General features: G+C 45.8%; 1 protein-coding gene across 1 annotated transcript in view; it reads right to left on the bottom strand.

Moving 5' to 3' along the window:
• The window catches only part of sos1 (son of sevenless homolog 1 (Drosophila)), an 87,178-nt gene extending 65,202 nt beyond the window's left edge, over positions 1-21,976 (bottom strand). The window contains 2 exon segments of the mRNA XM_033623614.2: positions 10,119-10,244; positions 21,221-21,976. Of these exon segments, the coding sequence (XP_033479505.2) occupies positions 10,119-10,244; positions 21,221-21,307 (213 nt within the window). The 5' untranslated portion in view covers positions 21,308-21,976.
• Positions 21,977-22,253: the final 277 nt, after the last annotated feature.

The following is a 22,253-nucleotide window of genomic DNA, read 5'->3' as shown; positions in this document are numbered from 1 at the left end:
GTAACTTCCTGTCTGTGATGGATGGAGGTGCATCATGGGTAACTTCCTGTCTGTGATGGATGGAGGTGCATTATAGGTAACTTCCTGTCTCTGATGGATGGAGGTGCATCATGGGTAACTTCCTGTCTGTGATGGATGGAGGTGCATCATGGGTAACTTCCTGTCTGTGATGGATGGAGGTGCATTATAGGTAACTTCCTGTCTGTGATGGATGGAGGTGCATCATAGGTAACTGCCTGTCTGTGATGGATGGAGGTGCATCATGGGTAACTGCCTGTCTGTGATGGATGGAGGTGCATCATGGGTAACTTCCTGTCTGTGATGGGATGGAGGTGCATCATGGGTAACTGCCTGTCTGTGATGGATGGAGGTGCATCATGGGTAACTTCCTGTCTGTGATGGATGGAGGTGCATCATGGGTAACTTCCTGTCTGTGATGGATGGAGGTGCATCATAGGTAACTTCCTGGATATGGGGACTCGGCAAGATGGCGGAGCAGACAGGCTGCCGTTTCTAAGCTCTTAAGCAGCTGCCCCGAAATTGACATGAAACTTGGAGTTTTGTTAGTCAGAAAAGAACAGGCGTTGAAGTAAGTGTTTGAAAGTATAACCAAGTATAACATTGGAGATTAATACGGTTCTATGAACCAACATGCCGACCGGAAAGCCTGAAGCTAAGCTAACTGCAGCCTTGGAAAACGCCAAGATGGCGGATCACGACTATTCACAGATGGATATAACAACCACTGGAGGTGTAAAGAGAAAATCCTCGCCTGTCACTCCAACGAAAAGCACTCCGCCGCCACCTTCAAAGGTAAAAAGCCCTCAAGAGCCACCTGTTGTCCCAAATGAGGTGCTCGTACAGGCTATTGAAAAGCTAACCGCTAAAACAGACAACTTTGGCGCTCAGCTAAGAGAAAACTCCGTCATGGTGGCTAACATTTCCAAGCTCGCGGAGATGAATGCAGCTGAGATTAAAGATTGCAAAGCTAAAATGCAATCAATGGAAAAGGAAATGACCCGGCTCGTTAAAGAAAATGAGGAACTGACAGAAAAAGTGATTGAGTTGGAGCGATACAAGAGGCGCTGGAACCTCAAAATTCATGGCCTGAAAGAAAAAGATGACGAACACATTCGAGACATCGTCATTGGTATTCTTTCAAAGATTGCGCCGCAGTGGGCTACGTCAGTGGAAACCGTAGTTGACACCGTTCACCGCCTTGGGAGACGAGAGGAAGGAAAAAGCCGTCCAGTCATCGTGCAGTTCACCATGAGATATCACCGGGATGCCTTCTGGAAGCTGTCCAAGAACTCTAAGATCTGTAAAGACTTGGGGATTCACTTCAAGCAAGATTTCTGCAAAGCTGACCGTGAGGCTCATGCTGCTGCATGGCCGAAGATGGAGCAAGCCAGAGCTGCTGGGAAGACTGTGTACTATAGAGGACATGTGGGGTACATCAACGGATTTAGGGTGGCACTAGATTAGTTTATCTACACATTACAACATGTGCCTTACACTCTCAGTTATATAAGAGTCCCTTGAAAGGCTCTATGTTTAAAATGTTTCCAGATTACTCAGGTTTTCTACTTTGATATGTTATAAGCTAAGTATTTTTATTACATGCTGCTGTTGAAAGTAGTTCTGAAATGTTCAGATGCACTTTATGTGGACCACAGTTTAAAGGTCGTGCACGAGGTTAATAATATAACTTGAAAGATGCACTATTTTCCAAAATTATATTCTACCACTTACCTCACTTATTAGTGCTGGTTACATTCATAAGCTCATTAAACCACTTAGTACAGAAGAACAAGAAGATCTGTTCTCCTACTATTACTAAGTTCAATAGTGTTGGATTGGGGCAGCACAATAGTACTTATTTCCAAAACAAACGTCCATACTTTCTTACTGAATTTACATCTCCTTCTTTAATGTCTTTTTTCAGTTCTGCATTCTCTTTTGTTTCACTTAATGCTAGGGGTCTTAGAGATTCTATAAAAAGAAAATCAACCTTCCTTTTTTGCAAAAATGAAAAAGCGCTATGTTATCTCCTACAAGAGACACACTCAAATGACATGGATGAAAAATTTTGGTTAAATCAATGGGGTGACAAAATTCTTTTTAGTCATGGCACAAATAGATCAGCAGGTGTCGCCATACTATTAAACAACTTCCCTGGGAAAGTTTTAACCACAAATGGAGATTCGTTAGGTCACTGGATACTATGTGTTCTTGAGGCAAATGATGACTTTCTGATTCTAGGTAACATTTATGGGTACAATAACCCTAACCAAAACAAAAATATGTTCTCTGAAATTACAAAAACAATTAAGGATCTTTGTCAAAGGTATCCTACTGACAACTTTATTTTTGGTGGTGATTACAACATGGTGATGGATGAATGGCTAGACAGATCTCCCTCCAAATACCAAAGACACTTTTACAATCCCGTGTTGCTTGATTTTTGTAGTGTGTTTAACCTAAAAGATGTATGGCGATTTGATAATCCTGATACCCAAATCTACACATGGTTCAAACCTGATGGCTCAGTCAAATCCAGAATAGATTTTTGGTTAGTGTCAGATAATAGGCCTGGGCTGGATCCAACTTCCACAATTTCTGCTGCACCTTTAACAGATCACTGTTTGATTAAACTTAATTTTATGTCCACAAACAAATGCTTTAAAAAAGGTTATTGGAAATTTAATTCAAACCTCCTGAAAAGTGAGCGTTTCTGCCAAGAAATTACTACAATGATCAATAATATAACCACAGATTCAAACCTCTTAACCTATAGAAGCAAATGGGAATATTTAAAATACAAAGTACGCCAGATTTCTATTTCAAATAGCAAAATATTAAGCAGGGAAAGTAAGGAAAAAGAGATGGAAATCATTACAGAAATAAACAGTATATGTAATAAATCATCTCTAAATGAGAACAGCAAACAAAAACTTACACTCTTACAATCGTCACTGGATAACATCTATCTTTCTAAAGCCAAAGTAGCATATATTAGATCAAGAGCGAAATGGATAGAAGAGAGAGAGAGGAGTTCTGCATACTTTTGTAGACTGGAAAAAAGAAGACAAGAACGAAATGCAATAAGAACACTACTGATAGATAATCAAGAATGTACTGACCCAGACTTAATTTCTAAGGAAATCTTTAAATTTTACAATGAGCTGTACTCCTCTTCTTATTCACCCTCAGATGCTGATGCTTTCTTTGAGCATATTATAAAGTGGATCCCCAGAATTGATAAGTATTTCAAAAGCATGTGCGAGGCTGAGATAAGTATGGATGAAGTGGAAAAAGCCATAAGATGCTTAACATTAGACAAGTCCCCGGGCTCAGATGGTCTAACAAGCAACTTCTATAGACATTTCTGGGTACATCTTAAAGATCTCTTTTTTTTATGTTAAAAGAAATATCTGAATCTCATATTCTTCCAACTACTATGAAACAGGGGTTGATCACTCTCATCCCTAAACCTGGTAAAGATTCCAAATTAATTGACAACCTTAGACCTATAACCTTGCTCAATACTGATTACAAACTATTAACACATATTTATGCAAACAGACTGAAATCTGGTATTACACAAATTATCTCAGATACACAATCTGGTTTTATTAAAGGACGATCAATTCATAATAATATACGGCTTGTGCTTGACTTGCTGGAATACAACCATCTAATTGAAGATGAAGGTTTTATTTTGTTCTTAGATTTTTTTAAAGCGTTCGACACAGTCGAACATAAGTTTATTTTTAGCACCTTAGAACTATTTGGTTTTGGAGAAAACTTCATTAACATGATTAAACTAATTTATAAGAATACTAACAGTACAGTCATACTACCACAAGGAACATGTTTTCAAGATTCTCAGTTAATAGAGGAATTAAGCAAGGCTGTCCCATTTCTCCCTTACTATTTATCACAGCAGCGGAAATGCTTTCTATTCTTATAAAAAAAAAAAACAGATTTTGAAAATTTGATGGTGTTAGGCAAACAACTGGCAATTAACCAACTGGCTGATGACACAACCATATTCATGAAAAATACTGAACAAGTCCCCAAAGTCCTCAATACAATTAATTTCTTTTCCAAGGCATCTGGACTAAAATTAAACCTTAAAAAATGTGAATTATTACTAATAAATAGTTCCCCTCTAACAACAATTCATAATATCCCTGTTAAATCAACCGTTAAATACTTAGGCATACACATTACTAAGGACATTAACACTCTAGATAACCTCAACATTTGGAATACTTTAGATAAATGTAAATCATATTTAAATATGTGGTCTCAAAGAGACATCTCTATTATTGGTCGAATTTTCCTCACAAAAATGGAATGCCTCTCAAGATTCATTTACCCAGCCTATTCGCTATCACTCTCTAAAAGTGCAGTAAAGACTATAAACCAAGCAAACTTCAATTATATATGGAATAGGAAAACACACTACATCAGAAAAGGAATTATGGTTAAAGGATACGAGAAGGGAGGTCTTAAAGCCCTCGATATAGATTGTATTAATGGCACCATTAAAATTAATTGGCTAAGATCCTTGTTAAGAGATGAAAATAGCCAATGGTTTCACATCCCAAACCATATTTTTATGAGCTTAGGAGGAATTAACTTTCTCCTTAGATGTGATTTTGATCTGAAAAAGATCCCCATCAAATTATCTTATCTTATCCTTCCATCAACAGGTTTTGCTATACTGGAAAATGATTTTCAAGCATAATTTTAGTCCCCATAACACCCCATTATGGAATTGTAGGTATGTCTTACTTAGAAATAAATCCATTTTTTACCAAAATTGGTTAGAGAAAGGAATATGGTCTGTAATGCATCTGTTAGACAACACTGGAAATATTATACCCTTTGCAGAATTTTGCTCCAAATTTAATCTTAATGACAGAAGGCAATACAATAATATAATCAAAGCAATTCCTCAATCTATGATTATAATGTCTAATAACTTACTTCAAAGTAATATTAACCCAAATCTTCCTTCACTTTTGGTGAATGGTCATAATCTCAATAGCTTTAAGTTGCCTAACATCACAAACCTTTATTAAAGAATTATATCCATTCTCAACAAACAGAAACTCAATTCTACAATTATTCTCTAAAAAGGAAGCTGAGAATTTAAGAGGAATGTCTTGTTAGAGCCGAAAGAAAAAGTTCATTCTAACTCGGTTTCAATGGTGTGCACATATAGCCCTATTTCCAGTGCACTCAAAAAGGTTGTAAATAACTATTGGTATATTCTGAACACAGATCCCGATATCGGAAGAGCTTTTCAAGAGCCACCAAGATTCTTCTTTAAAAGACAGCCCAATTTGAGCAACTATTTGGTGAGATCCGTTTTACCAAAAAAACTTTCTCATCATTTTTTGTCCAGTGTGCCAAATGGCAATTTTCCTTGTTTCAATTGTGTTCAGTGCCCAAATCTGATCAGAGAAAATTATTTCTCACATCCTAAAACTGGTAAGATTGTGAAAGTCAAAGGTAGAATAACATGCAACACTAAATTTGTTGTATATTTGTTGAAGTGTCCTTGCAATCTGTACTATGTTGGTAAAACAAAACGGGAACTAAAAACTAGAATGTGTGAACATAAATGTTCCATCCGCAATCATGACTCTAAATCAGCAGTGGTCAGACATTTTAACAGCTACTACCATACCACAGCTGATCTCAGATATATGGGCATTGAGGCAGTTAAGATTCCACCTAGAGGTGGAGATCGGGATAAAATCCTTTAGCAAAACGAATGTTTCTGGATTCATTTCCTTGACACTCTAGAGCCAAAGGGACTGAATGAGGAGTTGGTGCTTACTTGTTTTTTGTAAAATTGTTTTTTGTACAAATGTTCTTGACCAACAGGCCTACAGGTTAACAAGCATACTGCATTAAAACAATTAGACATTTGCCTGTTCATTTTTTGTTAAAAAACTTTAAAAACCTTAAAAATGTTAAAAGCTTGGAATTCTTAGAAATTGATATGCATTTCATTGTTGAATAACTGTTCTAAAAAAATATCACTATTGTAGTTACTTGATTGTTTGTGTTGATATAAGAAGGGATACATTGTTAGGTTCCTTTTTTCTTTTATTCTTTTTTTCTTCTCTTGCCATTACCTGCAGCTGCTGCGTCAGCCTGATTACCGATAAGTGACACCTGTGTGTGTGATCCATTCACTTTGTTGCTTGTGCACGCTGAGGAAGGGTTTCACCCGAAACGTTCGTGTGGCAATAAACACTATAATTGGAGTGCTGTCCTGTACCTTTTGTACACAATTTTTTACATTTCTTGAGAATTCAGCACCCATTCATACTTCTGAGGGTTGAGCGTGTTTGTTTGGACTTCTGATTACATATAATACAATACAATAAACATTGTCAAATTAAATGAAGGAAGAGGATTTTTTAAAGGCAAATAAAATATTGGGGATTTATGTAAAAATATACATAGAGACATATAAATAATTATATAATTAAAGATATGTAGGCTATGTTAGGTGAATACACCTGTCAGTGACCCTGACCACTGGCAAAAGAACTGGAGTTGGTCCCCGGACGCTGCACTGCAGCTGCCCACTAGTGTATACAGTAGGATGGGTCAAATTTCGTTTCAATGTATGTTATGTGCTGAGAAAGGACAATAAAGAATCTTCTTCTAATAATAATTTCTTAATAACTAGGAGATAACAAAAGAATAAAGAGATTTCAAAGACTTAAAAAATAAGGGACATGAATCAAAACAACAAGAGACGAGATATATCCCTAGTCATGCACATCCAGTTTTAATAAACTCAGTACTGTTTTTCAACACATACACTGTTTTGTCTTCATTCAATGTAGTTAGCACATATCGTTATTGCGCCATTGTTTTTGGCCTTGGTGCCCCACATTTTGGCCGTGATGCCCCAATAAATTTGTATTTATCAAAGGCCAAAGTGGCCTTGCCCTAAAAATCGTGTATTTCCTCTCCTGTTTCTGTCCTCGGAGGGGCCAGTTGCGGTGTGCTGCTTTTTTTATGTGCTGCTGCCTCCATTGGCTGATTGTCTCTGCTGATGTAAGATATAAGTTATGAGCGAAAATATGCACCACACAGCCAGAAAAAGAACCTCTTAAACAGGGCAAGTAAGCTCAAACACAGCTGTAAGACCTAATATATATTTAGATTGCTTCTCCCCAATTTCTCTTCAAGAATTGACAGCAGTGATTTCTTCATCTAAATCATCAATGTGTCTCTTAGACCCCATCCCAACTAGGCTACTTAAGGAGGTCTTTCCTTTAGTCAACACTCATATATTAGATATGATCAATATATCCTTATTAACAGGCTACGTACCACAGTCTTTTAAGGTAGCTGTAATTAAACCTCTACTAAAAAAGCCCACCCTGGATCCAGAGGTGTTAGCCAACTATAGACCAATATCTAATCTTCCCTTTATGTCAAAGATCCTTGAGAAAGTAGTCACAGACCAGCTGTGTGATTTTCTCCATGATAATAATTTATTTGAGGAATTTCAGTCAGGATTTAGAGTGCATCATAGCACTGAGACAGCACTAGTTAAAATTACAAATGACCTTCTGATTGCTTCAGACAAAGGACTCGTCTCTGTACTTGTTTTAGATCTTAGTGCGGTGTTTGACACAATTGACCATCAAATTCTACTGCAGAGATTGGATCACTTAATTGGCCTAAAAGGTTCTGCACTAAGCTGGTTTAAATCTTATTTATCTGATCGTTTTCAGTTTGTTGACGTTCATAATGAATCATCCTTACGTACCAAAGTTTGTTTTGGAGTTCCGCAAGGTTCTGTGCTCGGACCAATCTTATTTACTCTATATATGCTTCCTTTAGGTGACATCATTAGAAATCACTCTATAAATTTCCATTGTTATGCGGATGATACTCAGTTGTATTTATCGATGAAGCCAGAAGAAAGTAATCAATTAACTAAACTCCATAACTGCCTTAAAGACATAAAAAAACTGAAGTTATTGTTCTTGGCCCCAAACAACTCAGAGACTCTTTATCTGATGACATAGTTTCTCTAGATGGCATTGCTCTGGCCTCTAGCACTACCCTAAGAAACCTCGGAGTAATATTTGATCAAGATTTGTCTTTTAATTCTCATTTAAAACAAACCTCATGGACTGCATTTTTTCATCTGCGTAATATTGTGAAAATTAGGCCTATCCTGACCCGAAAAGATGCAGAAAAATTGGTCCACGCTTTTGTTACCTCTAGGCTGGATTACTGTAACTCTATTATCAGGTAGCTCTAGTAAGTCCTTAAAAACTCTCCAGCTAATTCAGAATGCAGCAGCACGTGTACTAACAGGAACTAAGAAACGAGATCATATTTCTCCTGTTTTAGCTTCTCTGCACTGGCTCCCTGTAAAATCCAGAATTGAATTTAAAATCCTACTGTTAACTTATAAAGTTCTAAATGGTCAAGCTCCATCATATCTTAGAGAGCTCATAGTGCCATATTATCCCACCAGAACACTGCGCTCTGAGAACGCAGGGTTACTCGTGGTCCCTAAAGTCTCCAAAAGTAGATCAGGAGCTAGAGCCTTCAGCTATCAGGCTCCTCTCCTGTGGAATCATCTTCCTGTTACGGTCCGGGAGGCAGACACCGTCTCCACATTTAAGACTAGACTTAAGACTTTCCTCTTTGATAAAGCTTATAGTTAGGGCTGGCTCAGGCTTGCCCTGTACCAGCCCCTAGTTAGGCTGACTTAGGCCTAGTCTGCCGGAGGACCCCCCTATAATACACCGGGCACCTTCTCTCCTCTCTCTCTCTCTCTCTCTCTCTCTCTCTCTCGTATTCTATTACTGCATCTTGCTAACTCGGCCATTCTGGATGTCACTAACTCGGCTTCTTCTCCGGAGCCTTTGTGCTCCACTGTCTCTCAGATTAACTCATATCACAGCGGTGCCTGGACAGCGTGACGTGTGTGGTTGTGCTGCTGCCGTGGTCCTGCCAGATGCCTCCTGCTGCTGCTGCCATCATTAGTCATTAGTCATACTTCTACTGTTATTATACACATATGACTATTGTCACACATGTATACTGCCAGATATTAATACATACTTTCAACATATTGTACCACAGTAGCCAGAACTATAACTATAATATTATTACTTTCAATAATGTTGTTGTAAGCTACTGTTATTACCTGCATCTCTCTCTCTCTCTCTCTCTGTCTCTCTCTCTCTCTCTCTCTCTCTCTGTTCTCTCTCTCTCTCTCTCTCTCTCTCTCTCTGTCTCTCTCTCTCTCTCTCTCTCTCTCTCTCTCTGTCTCATTGTGTCATACAGATTACTGTTAATTTATTATGCTGATCTGTTCTGTACGACATCTATTGCACGTCTGTCCGTCCTGGAAGAGGGATCCCTCCTCAGTTGCTCTTCCTGAGGTTTCTACCATTTCTTTTCCCCATTAAAGGGGTTTTTTGGGGAGTTTTTCCTGATCAGCTGTGAAGGTCATAAGGACAGAGGGATGTCATATACTGTAAAGCCCTGTGAGGCAAATTGTGATTTGTGATATTGGGCTTTATAAATAAAATTGATTGATTGATTGATTGATTGATTGATTGTAAGAATTTAGATGGGGCAAGTAGATTTGAGAAGTACTTGCCCTGCAGGGCAAGTAGGAAAAAACCTTAACATTGGACCCTGGACAGTTACAAACTGTGCAGACTGTGTTTGGGCGTGCGGACAACGTGTCCATCACCGCACATATGTTAATACGATGGGACGGGGAGCGGCAGTCACGTCTCAGCTGCTGCTAAATCATCCATCAGAGGAAATGTGATGAACCATTCATCACCCAACAATGAATCAAACTTTATTGTGTTAACACAGTCACACAGTTTAATATCTCTATATAAGGCTCCACCCTTTATTGACCCGTTGCCATGGTGAATCGTCTTATCAGAGCTCCATTTACGATGATGGACTGTTTCATCCACCAGACGAGCCGAACACACTGACTGACTCTGTTCTGTTCTCAGAGCTCAGTCAGATTCTGAGTTCATTGAAGCTGCTGTGTGTATGTGTGTGTGTGTGTGTGTGTGTGTTACCTCCACATCCTGTACAGTACGTGGCTGAGCCTGACACAGCATGCTGAGCAGCAGCAGGATCAGCTCCTCGATGTACTGCAGCGCCTCCTGCTGGGACACCAGGTTAGGATGCACCTGGTTCAGTACCTTCAACACACACACACACACACACACACAGTGAGCTGGTGGCAGATAACTGATCAAGATCAAAGCACATCTGAAACAAAGAGAAAGTGATGTTTATTATTAAGGAAGCTCCTCTCTTGCTTCTTCCCAGGAAGAATACCTTCTGCTATGCAAAAGCTAATGGGGATTTTAATAAAACAAACAAACAAACTGTCTCTGTCAAAGACTTCTCAGAGTCACAGCATGCACTGCTCTCTGCTGCCACCAGGAGGATGAGAGCAGGTGTTACAGCTCATCTGACATGTCAAAACGTACCTGTACAGGTATGTTCAGTCTGATAGCACACCTGTAACATTTTAGTACTGCCCTATCAATAAACCACCTGCAGGGGGCAATGAGCCGCCGCCATGACCACTGATAGGAGGGAGCACTGCATTTTTAGACTGCTACAGATTCCAGCGTCATACGACACAACGAACCGCCAAGTGAATACTGCATTCTGAACGCTGTACGTTTGACGTTTACTTCCTGTATCTGCTCAGATACTCTGTCCTCTGCCTGCTCGGGTACTCTACCCTCTACCTGCTCGGGTAAACTGTACTCTACCTGCTCGGGTACTCTGTCCTCTACTACCTGTCCTCTACCTGCTCGGGTAAACTGTATTCTACCTGCTCGGGTACTCTGTCCTCTACCTGCTCGGGTAAACTGTATTCTACCTGCTCAGGTACTCTGTCCTCTACCTGCTCAGGTACACTGTCCTCTACTACCTGTACTCTACCTGCTCAGGTAAACTGTACTCTACCTGCTCAGGTACTCTGTCCTCTACCTGCTCAGGTACTCTGTCCTCTACCTGCTCGGGTACACTGTACTCTACCTGCTCGGGTACACTGTACTCTACCTGCTCAGGTACACTGTCCTCTACCTGCTCGGGTACACTGTCCTCTACCTGCTCGGGTACACTGTCCTCTACCTGCTCGGGAACACTGTACTCTACCTGCTCGGGTACACTGTACTCTACCTGCTCGGGTACACTGTCCTCTACCTACTCAGGTACACTGTATTCTACCTGCTCGCGTACTCTGTCCTCTACCTGCTCAGATACACTGTCCTCTACCTGCTCGGGTACACTGTCCTCTACTACCTGTCCTCTATCTGCTTGGGTACTCTGTACTCTACCTGCTCAGGTACTCTGTACTCTACCTGCTCAGATACACTGTCCTCTACTACCTGTCCTCTACCTGCTCAGGTAAACTGTACTCTACCTGCTCAGGTACTCTGTACTCTACCTACTCAGATACACTGTCCTCTACTACCTGTCCTCTACCTGCTCAGGTAAACTGTACTCTACCTGCTCAGGTACTCTGTACTCTGCCTGCTCGGGTACACTGTCCTCTACCTGCTCGGGTACTCTGTCCTCTACCTGCTCGGGTACTCTGTCCTCTACCTGCTCGGGTACTCTGTCCTCTACCTGCTCGGGTACTCTGTACTCTACCTGCTCGGGTACTCTGTACTCTACCTGCTCGGGTACACTGTCCTCTACCTGCTCGGGTACACTGTACTCTACCTGCTCAGGTACACTGTCCTCTACCTACTCGGGTACACTGTCCTCTACCTACTCGGGTACACTGTCCTCTACCTACTCAGGTACACTGTATTCTACCTGCTCGCGTACTCTGTCCTCTACTACCTGTCCTCTACCTGCTCAGATACACTGTCCTCTACCTGCTCAGGTACACTGTCCTCTACCTGCTCAGGTACACTGTACTCTACCTGCTCGGGTACACTGTCCTCTACCTGCTCGGGTACTCTGTATTCTACCTGCTCAGATACACTGTCTTCTATCTGCTCAGGTACACTGTACTCTACCTGCTCAGGTACACTGTCCTCTACCTGCTCAGGTACACTGTCCTCTATCTGCTCAGGTACACTGTCCTCTACCTGCTCAGGTACACTGTCCTCTACTACCTGTCCTCTACCTGCTCAGATACACTGTCCTCTACTACCTGTCCTCTACCTGCTCGGGTAAACTGTACTCTACCTGCTCAGGTACTCTGTCCTCTACCTGCTCGGGTACTCTGTACTCTACCTGCTCGGGTACTCTGTACTCTACCTGCTCGGGTACTCTGTACTCTACCTGCTCGGGTACTCTGTACTCTACCTGCTCGGGTACTCTGTCCTCTGCCTGCTCGGGTACTCTGTACTCTACCTGCTCAGGTACTCTGTCCTCTACCTGCTCGGGTACTCTGTACTCTACCTGCTCAGGTACACTGTCCTCTACCTGCTTGGGTACTCTGTCCTCTACCTGCTCAGGTACTCTGTTCTCTACCTGCTTAGGTGCACTGTCCTCTACCTGCTCGGGTACTCTGTCCTCTACTACCTGTCCTCTACCTGCTCAGGTACACTGTCCTCTGCTCGCTCGGGTACACTGTACTCTACCTTCTCGGGTACTCTGTACTCTACCTGCTCAGGTACACTGTCCTCTTCTACCTGTCCTCTACCTGCTCAGCTACTCTGTCCTCTACCTGCGTGTACCTGTCCCTGATGGATGTGGAGGTAAAGGGTTAATGTTGTGTTTACTTCCTGTTTGTGCTGTAAACAACAGAGACTGCAGTCAGACTGATGTTAATATCAACATACTCCAGCTATTAGACTGACCCACTGAAACAAACAGTCCTCAGCTGTCAGTCTGCTGACTCACACACAATGATGTGTTTCCTGCAGCAGCTATACAATAAAAGCCTTCCTGTAGTTTGCTGGTGAAAAGCTCTTACTGTGAAGGAGCAACAGGAAGGAAGGAGCTAATCGGTGAACAGATGTGTTTCACAGCTCAGCAGATTGGAGGAGACGCAGCCTGTCTCAGCCTCATACCTGTATGCAGGTGAGTTGTGTCTGAACACACTGACCTGCATGTTTCTGTTTGATCAACAACAAACCACACCGCAGTTTGATGGTTGTGATGTAATTTCCTGGAGCAGCAGGCAATGAAGCAGAGTCATTAATTTGAGTGTTTCAATTTGGCGTTAAAAAAAATAAAACAAAAATCAGTCAAGATTTTTTCAGCAGCTTTTAAAAAATAAAAACATTTTGGTCTTTTTTAAAAAAATTTAAACAAAAACAAAAAGGAGGACTCAGTGGGGACAGAGGACTCAGTGAGGAAAGAAGTCTCGGTGAGGACAGAGGAGACAGTGAGGACAGAAGTCTCAGTGAGGACAGAGAACTTAGTAAGGACAGAAGTCTCAGTGAGGACAGAAGTCTCAGTGAGGACAGAGAACTCGGTGAGGACATAAGTCTCAGTAAGGACAGAGGACGGGGTGAGGACAGAAGTCTCAGTAAGGACAGAAGTCTCAGTGAGGACAGAAGTCTCAGTGAGGACAGAGAACTCGGTGAGGACAGAAGTCTCATTGCGGACATAGGACTGGGTGAGGACAGAAGTTTCAGTGAGGACAGAGAACTCGGTGAGGACATAAGTCTCAGTGAGGACAGAGGACTGGGTGAGGACAGAAGTCTCAGTAAGGACAGAAGTCTCAGTGAGGACAGAGAACTCGGTGAGGACATAAGTCTCAGTGAGGAAAGAAGTTTCAGTGAGGACAGAAGTCTCAGTGAGGACAGAAATCTCAGTGAGGACAGAAGTTTCAGTGAGGACAGAAGTCTCAGTAAGGACAGAAGTCTGAGTGAGGACAGAGGACTGGGTGAGGACAGAAGTCTGAGTGAGGACAGAAGTTTCAGTGAGGACAGAAGTCTCAGTGAGGACAGAGAACTCGGTGAGGACACAAGTCTCAGTGAGGACAGAGAACTCGGTGAGGACATAGGTCTCAGTGCGGACATAGGACTGGGTGAGGACAGACGTTTCAGTGAAGACAGAAGTCTCAGTGAGAACAGAAGTCTCGGTGAGGACAGAGAACTCGGTGAGGACAGAAGTCTCAGTGAGGACAGAGGACAGGGTGAGGACACAAGTCTCAGTGAGGATAGAAGTTTCAGTGAGGACAGAAGTCTCGGTGAGGACAAAAGTCTCAGTGAGGACAGAGGACTCAGTGAGGAAAGAAGTCTCGGTGAGGACAGAGGAAACAGTGAGGACAGACGTCTCAGTGAGGACAGAGGACTCGGTGAGGACAGAGGACAGGGTGAGGACATAAGTCTCAGTGAGGACAGAGAACTGGGTGAGGACAGAAGTCTCAGTGAGGACAGAGGACTGGGTGAGGACAGAAGTCTCAGTGAGGACAAAAGTTTCAGTAAGGACAGAAGTCTCAGTGAGGACAGAGGATTCGATGAGGACAGAAGTCTCAGTGAGGAAAGAAGTTTCCATGAGGATTGGGTGAGGACATAAGTCTCAGTGAGGACAGAAGTCTCAGTGAGGACAGAAGTCTCAGTGAGGACGGAGGATTCGATGAGGACAGAAGTCTCAGTGAGGAAAGAAGTTTCCGTGAGGACTGGGTGAGGACATAAGTTTCAGTGAGGACATAAGTCTCAGTGAGGACAGAAGTCTCAGTTAGGACAGAGGTCTCAGTGAGGACAGAAGTCTCAGTTAGGACAGAGGACTGGGTGAGGACAGAGGTCTCAATGAGGACAGAGGACTCGGTGAGGACAGAAGTCTCAGTGAGGACAGAGGTCTCGGTGAGGATCATAGATCATGTATCAGTAGATCTATAATCTATCGATCGTCTATCAGACACAGAAACTTTAACAATCTCAGATCATACATTCGTCATAGGTGATGTGTTCAAGGATCGTTGTAAATTTGAAAATCCAATCATAACCTAGGATACTGGTGTGCATGTTTCTGACCACACTCTTAGAAACAGACTCCATGAGGGTGGCATGAGGGCCCCACGTCCTCTAGTGGGACCTGTGCTCACAGTCCAGCACCGTGCAGCTCCATCATTCACCAGAGAACACCAGGACTGGCAGGTCCACCATTGGTGCCCCGTTCTCTTCACAGATGAGAGCAGGTTCGCACTGAGCACATGTGACAGGCGTGAAAGAGTCTGGAGACTCCGTGGTGAACGTTACGCTGCCTGTGACATCATCTAGCATGACTGGTTAGGTGGTGGGTCAGTGATGGTCTGGGGAGGCAGATCCTTGGAGGGTCACAAAGACCTCCTTGTCAGAGCCAACACTACCCTGACTGCTGTTAGGTACCAGGATGAAATCCTGAGAGCGACTGTCAGACTTCACACTGGTTCCTCCTGGTGCAGAGGGCCCTGGGTTCCTCCTGGTGCAGACAGCCCTGGGTTCCTCCTGGTGAGGAGGGCCCTGGGGTCCTCCTGGTGCAGAGGGCCCTGGGTTCCTCCTGGTGAGGTGGGCCTTGGTTTCCTCCTGGTGCAGTGGGCCCTGGGTTCCTCCTGGTGCAGAGGGCCCTGGGTTCCTCCTGGTGAGGAGGGCCCTGGGTTCCTCCTGGTGAGGAGGGCCCTGGGTTCCTCCTGGTGCAGAGGGCCCTGGGTTCCTCCTGGTGAGGTGGGCCTTGGTTTCCTCCTGGTGAGGGGGGCCCTGGGTTCCCCCTGGTGCAGAGGGCCCTGGGGTCCTCCTGGTGAGGGGGGCCTTGGGTTCCTCCTGGTGCAGAGGGCCCTGGGTTCCTCCTGGTGAGGTGGGCCTCGAGTTCCCCCTGGTGCAGAGGGCCCTGGGTTCCTCCTGGTGCAGACAGCCCTGCGTTCCTCCTGGTGAGGAGGGCCCTGGGTTCCTCCTGGTGCAGAGGGCCCTGGGTTCCTCCTGGTGAGGTGGGCCTTGGGTTTCCCCTGGTGCAGAGGGCCCTGGGTTCCTCCTGGTGCAGACAGCCCTGGGTTCCTCCTGGTGAGGAGGGCCCTGGGGTCCTCCTGGTGCAGAGGGCCCTGGGTTCCTCCTGGTGAGGTGGGCCTTGGTTTCCTCCTGGTGCAGTGGGCCCTGGGTTCCTCCTGGTGCAGAGGGCCCTGGGTTCCTCCTGGTGAGGAGGGCCCTGGGTTCCTCCTGGTGAGGAGGGCCCTGGGTTCCTCCTGGTGCAGAGGGCCCTGGGTTCCTCCTGGTGAGGTGGGCCTTGGTTTCCTCCTGGTGAGGGGGGCCCTGGGTTCCCCCTGGTGCAGAGGGCCCTGGGGTCCTCCTGGTGAGGGGGGCCTTGGGTTCCTCCTGGTGCAGAGGGCCCTGGGTTCCTCCTGGTGAGGTGGGCCTCGAGTTCCCCCTGGTGCAGAGGGCCCTGGGTTCCTCCTAGTGAAGTGGGCCTTGGGTTCCTCCTGGTGCAGACAGCCCTGGGTTCCTCCTGGTGCAGAGGGCCCTGCGTTCCTCCTGGTGCAGACAGCCCTGCGTTCCTCCTGGTGAGGAGGGCCCTGGGTTCCTCCTGGTGCAGAGGGCCCTGGGTTCCTCCTGGTGAGGTGGGCCTTGGGTTTCCCCTGGTGCAGAGGGCCCTGGGTTCCTCCTGGTGCAGACGGCCCTGCGTTCCTCCTGGTGAGGAGGGCCCTGGGTTCCTCCTGGTGCAGAGGCCCTGGGTTCCTCCTGGTGAGGTGGGCCTTGGGTTCCTTCTGGTGCAGACGGCCTCGAGGTCCTCCTGGTGCAGATTGCCCCGGGTTCATCCTGGTGCAGACAGCCTCGAGGTCCTCCTGGTGCAGATTGCCCCGGGTTCATCCTGGTGCAGAGGGCCTCGAGGTCCTCCTGGCGCAAATGGCCCCGGGTTCATCCTGGTGCAGAGGGCCTCGAGGTCCTCCTGGTGCAGATTGCCCCGGGTTCATCCTGGTGCAGAGGGCCTCAAGGTCCTCCTCAGGGGGGAAGTGATGCCCTGATCCAGGTCTTAGAGGAGATCCCCCAGGACACCATCCTCAGACTCAGGCAGCCGGGGCCGAACACACAAGTCACATGATGAACTGGATCAGACTCTGATTCTGAATTCAGCCGTTATTTCATCAGGATGATTCACTGATTTCACCTCAATAAATACACAACAGTCCCTAACTGTGTGTGTGTGTGTGTGTGTATCAGGCCTCTCCACAGTGTGTGTTGTGTTGTGTCACAGTGTGTTGTGTCAGTGTGTTGTGCCACAGTGTGTTGTGTCACAGTGTGTTGTGCCACAGTGTGTTGTGTTGTGTCACAGTGTGTTGCGCCACAGTGTGTTGTGTTGTGTCACAATGTGTTGTGTTGTGCCACAGTGTGTTGTGTCACAGTGTGTTGTGCCACAGTGTGTTGTGTCACAGTGTGTTGTGTTGTGTCACAGTGTGTTGTGTTGTGCCACAGTGTGTTGTGTTGTGCCACAGTGTGTTGTGTTGTGCCAGTGTGTTGTGTTGTGTCACAGTGTGTTGTGTCACAATGTGTTGTGTTGTGCCACAGTGTGTTGTGTTGTGCCACAGTGTGTTGTGTTGTGTCACAGTGTGTTGTGTTGAGCCACAGTGTGTTGTGTTGTGTCACAGTGTGTGTGTGTTGTGTCACAGTGTGTTGTGCCACAGTGTGTTGTGTTGTGTCACAGTGTGTTGTGCCACAGTGTGTTGTGCCACAGTGTGTTGTGTTGTGTCACAGTGTGTTGTACCACAGTCCCTAACTGTGTGTGTGTGTGTTTATCAGGTCTCTCCACAGTGTGTGTTGTCTTGTGTCACAGTGTGTTGTGTTGTGTCACAGTGTGTTGTGTTGTGCCACAGTGTGTTGTGCCACAGTGTGTTGTGTTGTGTCACAGTGTGTTGTGCCACAGTGTGTTGTGTCACAGTGTGTTGTGCCACAGTGTGTTGTGTTGTGTCACAGTGTGTTGCGCCAGTGTGTTGTGTTGTGTTGTGTCACAGTGTGTTGTGCCACAGTGTGTTGTGTTGTGTCACAGTGTGTTGTGCCACAGTGTGTTGTGTCACAGTGTGTTGTGCCACAGTGTGTTGTGTTGTGTAACGGTGTGTTGCGCCACAGTGTGTTGTGTTGTGTCACAATGTGTTGTGTTGTGCCACAGTGTGTTGTGTCACAGTGTGTTGTGCCACAGTGTGTTGTGTTGTACCACAGTGTGTTGTGTTGTGTCACAATGTGTTGTGTTGTGCCACAGTGTGTTGTGTTGTGCCAGTGTGTTGTGTTGTGTCACAGTGTGTTGTGTCACAATGTGTTGTGTTGTGCCACAGTGTGTTGTGTTGTGCCAGTGTGTTGTGTTGTGTCACAGTGTGTTGTGTTGAGCCACAGTGTGTTGTGTTGTGTCACAGTGTGTGTGTGTTGTGTCACAGTGTGTTGTGCCACAGTGTGTTGTGTTGTGTCACAGTGTGTTGTGCCACAGTATGTTGTGCCACAGTGTGTTGTGTTGTGTCACAGTGTGTTGTGCCACAGTCCCTAACTGTGTGTGTGTTTATCAGGCCTCTCCACAGTGTGTGTTGTCTTGTGTCACAGTGTGTTGTGTTGTGTCACAGTGTGTTGTGTTGTGCCACAGTGTGTTGTGCCACAGTGTGTTGTGTTGTGTCACAGTGTGTTGTGCCAGTGTGTTGTGTCACAGTGTGTTGCGCCACAGTGTGTTGTGCCACAGTGTGTTGTGTTGTGTCAGTGTGTTGCGCCACAGTGTGTTGTGTTGTGTCACAATGTGTTGTGTTGTGCCACAGTGTGTTGTGTCACAGTGTGTTGTGTTGTGCCAGTGTGTTGTGTTGTGTCACAGTGTGTTGTGTTGTGCCACAGTGTGTTGTGTCACAATGTGTTGTGTTGTGTCACAGTGTGTTGTGTTGTGTCACAGTGTGTTGTGTTGAGCCACAGTGTGTTGTGTTGTGTCACAGTGTGTTGTGTTGTGTCAGTGTGTGTGTGTGTTGTGTCACAGTGTGTTGTGTTGTGTCACAGTGTGTGTGTGTGTGTTGTGTCACAGTGTGTGTGTGTGTGTGTTGTGCCACAGTGTGTTGTGTTGTGTCACAGTGTGTTGTGCCACAGTGTGTTGTGCCACAGTGTGTTGTGTCACAGTGTGTTGTGTTGTGTCACAGTGTGTTGTGTCACAGTGTGTTGTGTTGTGTCACAGTGTGTTGTGTTGTGTCACAGTGTGTTGTGTCATAGTGTCTTTTGTGTTGTGCCACAGTGTGTTGTGTTGTGTCACAGTGTCTTTTGTGTTGTGCCACAGTGTGTTGTGTTGTGCCACAGTGTGTTGTGTTGTGTCACAGTGTGTGTTGTGTTGTGTCAGTGTGTTGTGTCACAGTGTGTGTTGTGTTGTGTCACAGTGTGTTGTGTTGTGCCAGAGTGTCTTTTGTGTTGTGCCACAGTGTGTTTTGTGTTGTGTCAGTGTGTTGTGTTGTGTCACAGTGTGTTGTTCCACAGTGTTGTGTTGTGTCAGTGTGTTGTGTTGTGCCACAGTGTGTTTTGTGTTGTGTCAGTGTGTTGTGTCACAGTGTGTTTTGTGTTGTGTCAGTGTGTTGTGTCACAGTGTGTTGTGTTGTGCCAAAGTGTGTTTTGTGTTGTGTCAGTGTGTTGTGTTGTGCCACAGTGTGTTGTGTTGTGTCACAGTGTGTTGTGCCACAGTGTTGTGCCACAGTGTGTGTTGTGTTGTGTCACAGTGTGTTGTGTCGTGTCACAGTGTGCTGTGTTGTGTCACAGTGTGTTGTGCCACAGTGTGTTTTGTGTTGTGTCAGTGTGTTGTGTCACAGTGTGTTGTGTTGTGCCAAAGTGTGTTTTGTGTTGTGTCAGTGTGTTGTGTTGTGCCACAGTGTGTTGTGTTGTGTCACAGTGTGTTGTGCCACAGTGTGTTGTGCCACAGTGTGTGTTGTGTTGTGCCACAGTGTGTGTTGTGTTGTGCCACAGTGTGTGTTGTGTTGTGCCACAGTGTGTTGTGCCACAGTGTGTTGTGCCACAGTGTGTGTTGTGTTGTGTCACAGTGTGTTGTGTCGTGTCACAGTGTGCTGTGTTGTGTCACAGTGTGTTGTGCCACAGTGTTGTGTTGTGTCACAGTGTGTTGTGTTGTGTCACAGTGTGTTGTGTTGTGTCAGTGTGTTGTGTTGTGCCACAGTGTGTTGTGTTGTGCCACAGTGTGTTGTGTTGTGTCAGTGTGTTGTGTTGTGCCAGTGTGTTGTGTTGTGCCACAGTGTGTTGTGTCACAGTGTGTTGTGTTGTGTCACAGTGTGTTGTGTTGTGCCACAGTGTGTTGTGTTGTGTCACAGTGTATTGTGTTGTGTCACAGTGTGTTGTGCCACAGTGTGTTGTGTTGTGTCACAGTGTGTTGTGTTGTGCCACAGTGTGTTGTGTTGTGTCACAGTGTATTGTGTTGTGTCACAGTGTGTTGTGCCACAGTGTGTTGTGTTGTGCCACAGTGTGTTGTGTTGTGTCACAGTGTATTGTGTTGTGTCACAGTGTGTTGTGCCACAGTGTGTTGTGTTGTGTCACAGTGTGTTGTGTTGTGCCACAGTGTGTTGTGTTGTGTCACAGTGTATTGTGTTGTGTCACAGTGTGTTGTGTCACAGTGTGCTGTGTTGTGTCAGTGTGTTGTGATGTGCCACAGTGTGCTGTGTTGTGTCACAGTGTGTTGTGCCACAGTGTTGTGTTGTGTCACAGTGTGTTGTGTTGTGCCACAGTGTGTTGTGTTGTGTCAGTGTGTTGTGTTGTGCCACAGTGTGCTGTGTTGTGTCACAGTGTGTTGTGCCACAGTGTTGTGTTGTGTCACAGTGTGTTGTGTTGTGTCACAGTGTGTTGTGCCACAGTGTTGTGTTGTGTCACAGTGTGTTGTGTTGTGCCAGTGTGTTGTGTTGTGCCACAGTGTGCTGTGTTGTGTCAGTGTGTTGTGTTGTGTCACAGTGTGCTGTGTTGTGTCAGTGTGTTGTGTCACAGTGTGTTGTGTTGTGCCACAGTGTGTTGTGTTGTGTCAGTGTGTTGTGTTGTGTCACAGTGTGTTGTGCCACAGTGTGTTGTGTTGTGCCACAGTGTGTTGTGTTGTGTCAGTGTGTTGTGTTGTACCACAGTGTGTTGTGCCACAGTGGGCTGTGTTGTGTCAGTGTGTTGTGTTGTGTCACAGTGTGCTGTGTTGTGTCAGTGTGTTGTGTCACAGTGTGTTGTGTTGTGCCACAGTATGTTGTGTTGTGTCACAGTGTGTTGTGTTGTGCCACAGTGAGTCAGTGAGTGTGTACCTTCTCTAGGGAGGACACCAGCAGGCCTCTCCACTTGGGTCCGTTCTCCTCGCTGAAGAAGTCGTACTGCAGCTGGGCCGCCTGCATGTCTGCTGCTGCTGCTGCCTCCGCAGCGGCACCGACACGCCCGGTTCTCCGGTTCTGCGGTTTACATGAACGCTGGGAGGCAGAGATAGAGTCCGGCGGGGAGGCTGAAGCTGTGGGAACATCCAGCGGGGACCATCCTCGGCTGTGGCCAGATGTTCCACCGCTGTCGGTTAGCTCCGCGGCTCGCAGCTAACTGTCGGCTGTCGTTCCGTTTACCGGGAGGATCGCATGGTGACCGTTAACCGTTCCATCCGAACAGCACTGTTAGCATGTAGCCGCTGTTGCTAACGTTAGCAGCGGTCAACAGCCTGCGGATGATCCATCGGCGGCCCACAGGTGAGCCGCTGCTGGGCCAGGTGAGTGTCGGTGTGTACGCGGACTCACGGTGAGGGCTAGCCGGGTTGTCGGAGTGAATCAGCGTGCTGCTCGGTGCTCTCCGCTCCGCTCCGCTGCCAACATTCTATCCGAGCACAGAGACTCCGGCGGGGCGGCTCCTCCCCCGCTGCGTGTCCGCTCCTGAGGCTCTGTCCCCCGGACTCTCACAGACAGCAGCACCTTCCCCGGCCTCCTGACAGGCGGACAGTCACCGAGCTAACGGTCGCTCACACTCCGCGGTGCTCGGTTGTTGTGACTCCGTGTGTGGTACAGTGGACTGTGGAGCGGCTGGGCATGCGCAGTGGGCAGACACTGACGTACATGGGCGGGGCTTCAGTGGGCGTGCGTGCTTCACAGAGTCTGCGCGTAGCAGAGTAACGTCTGCTGCCCCCGGCGGCCACCAGCGGTACTGCACCTCTGACACAAACATAAATACTATATATTTATGTTTGTGTGTTTATATGTTTACATATTTTCTATAACAGCACTAGTGATAATGATAATGGCTCAAACATAATACACATGTACATGTTTACATATATATAAACATATCATATGAGTGATTTAAGTC

This window comes from Epinephelus lanceolatus, chromosome 3, assembly GCF_041903045.1.
Source record: "Epinephelus lanceolatus isolate andai-2023 chromosome 3, ASM4190304v1, whole genome shotgun sequence".
NCBI classification, from domain to species: Eukaryota; Metazoa; Chordata; class Actinopteri; order Perciformes; family Serranidae; genus Epinephelus; species Epinephelus lanceolatus.
This window is presented reverse-complemented; position numbering and strand designations above follow the sequence as displayed.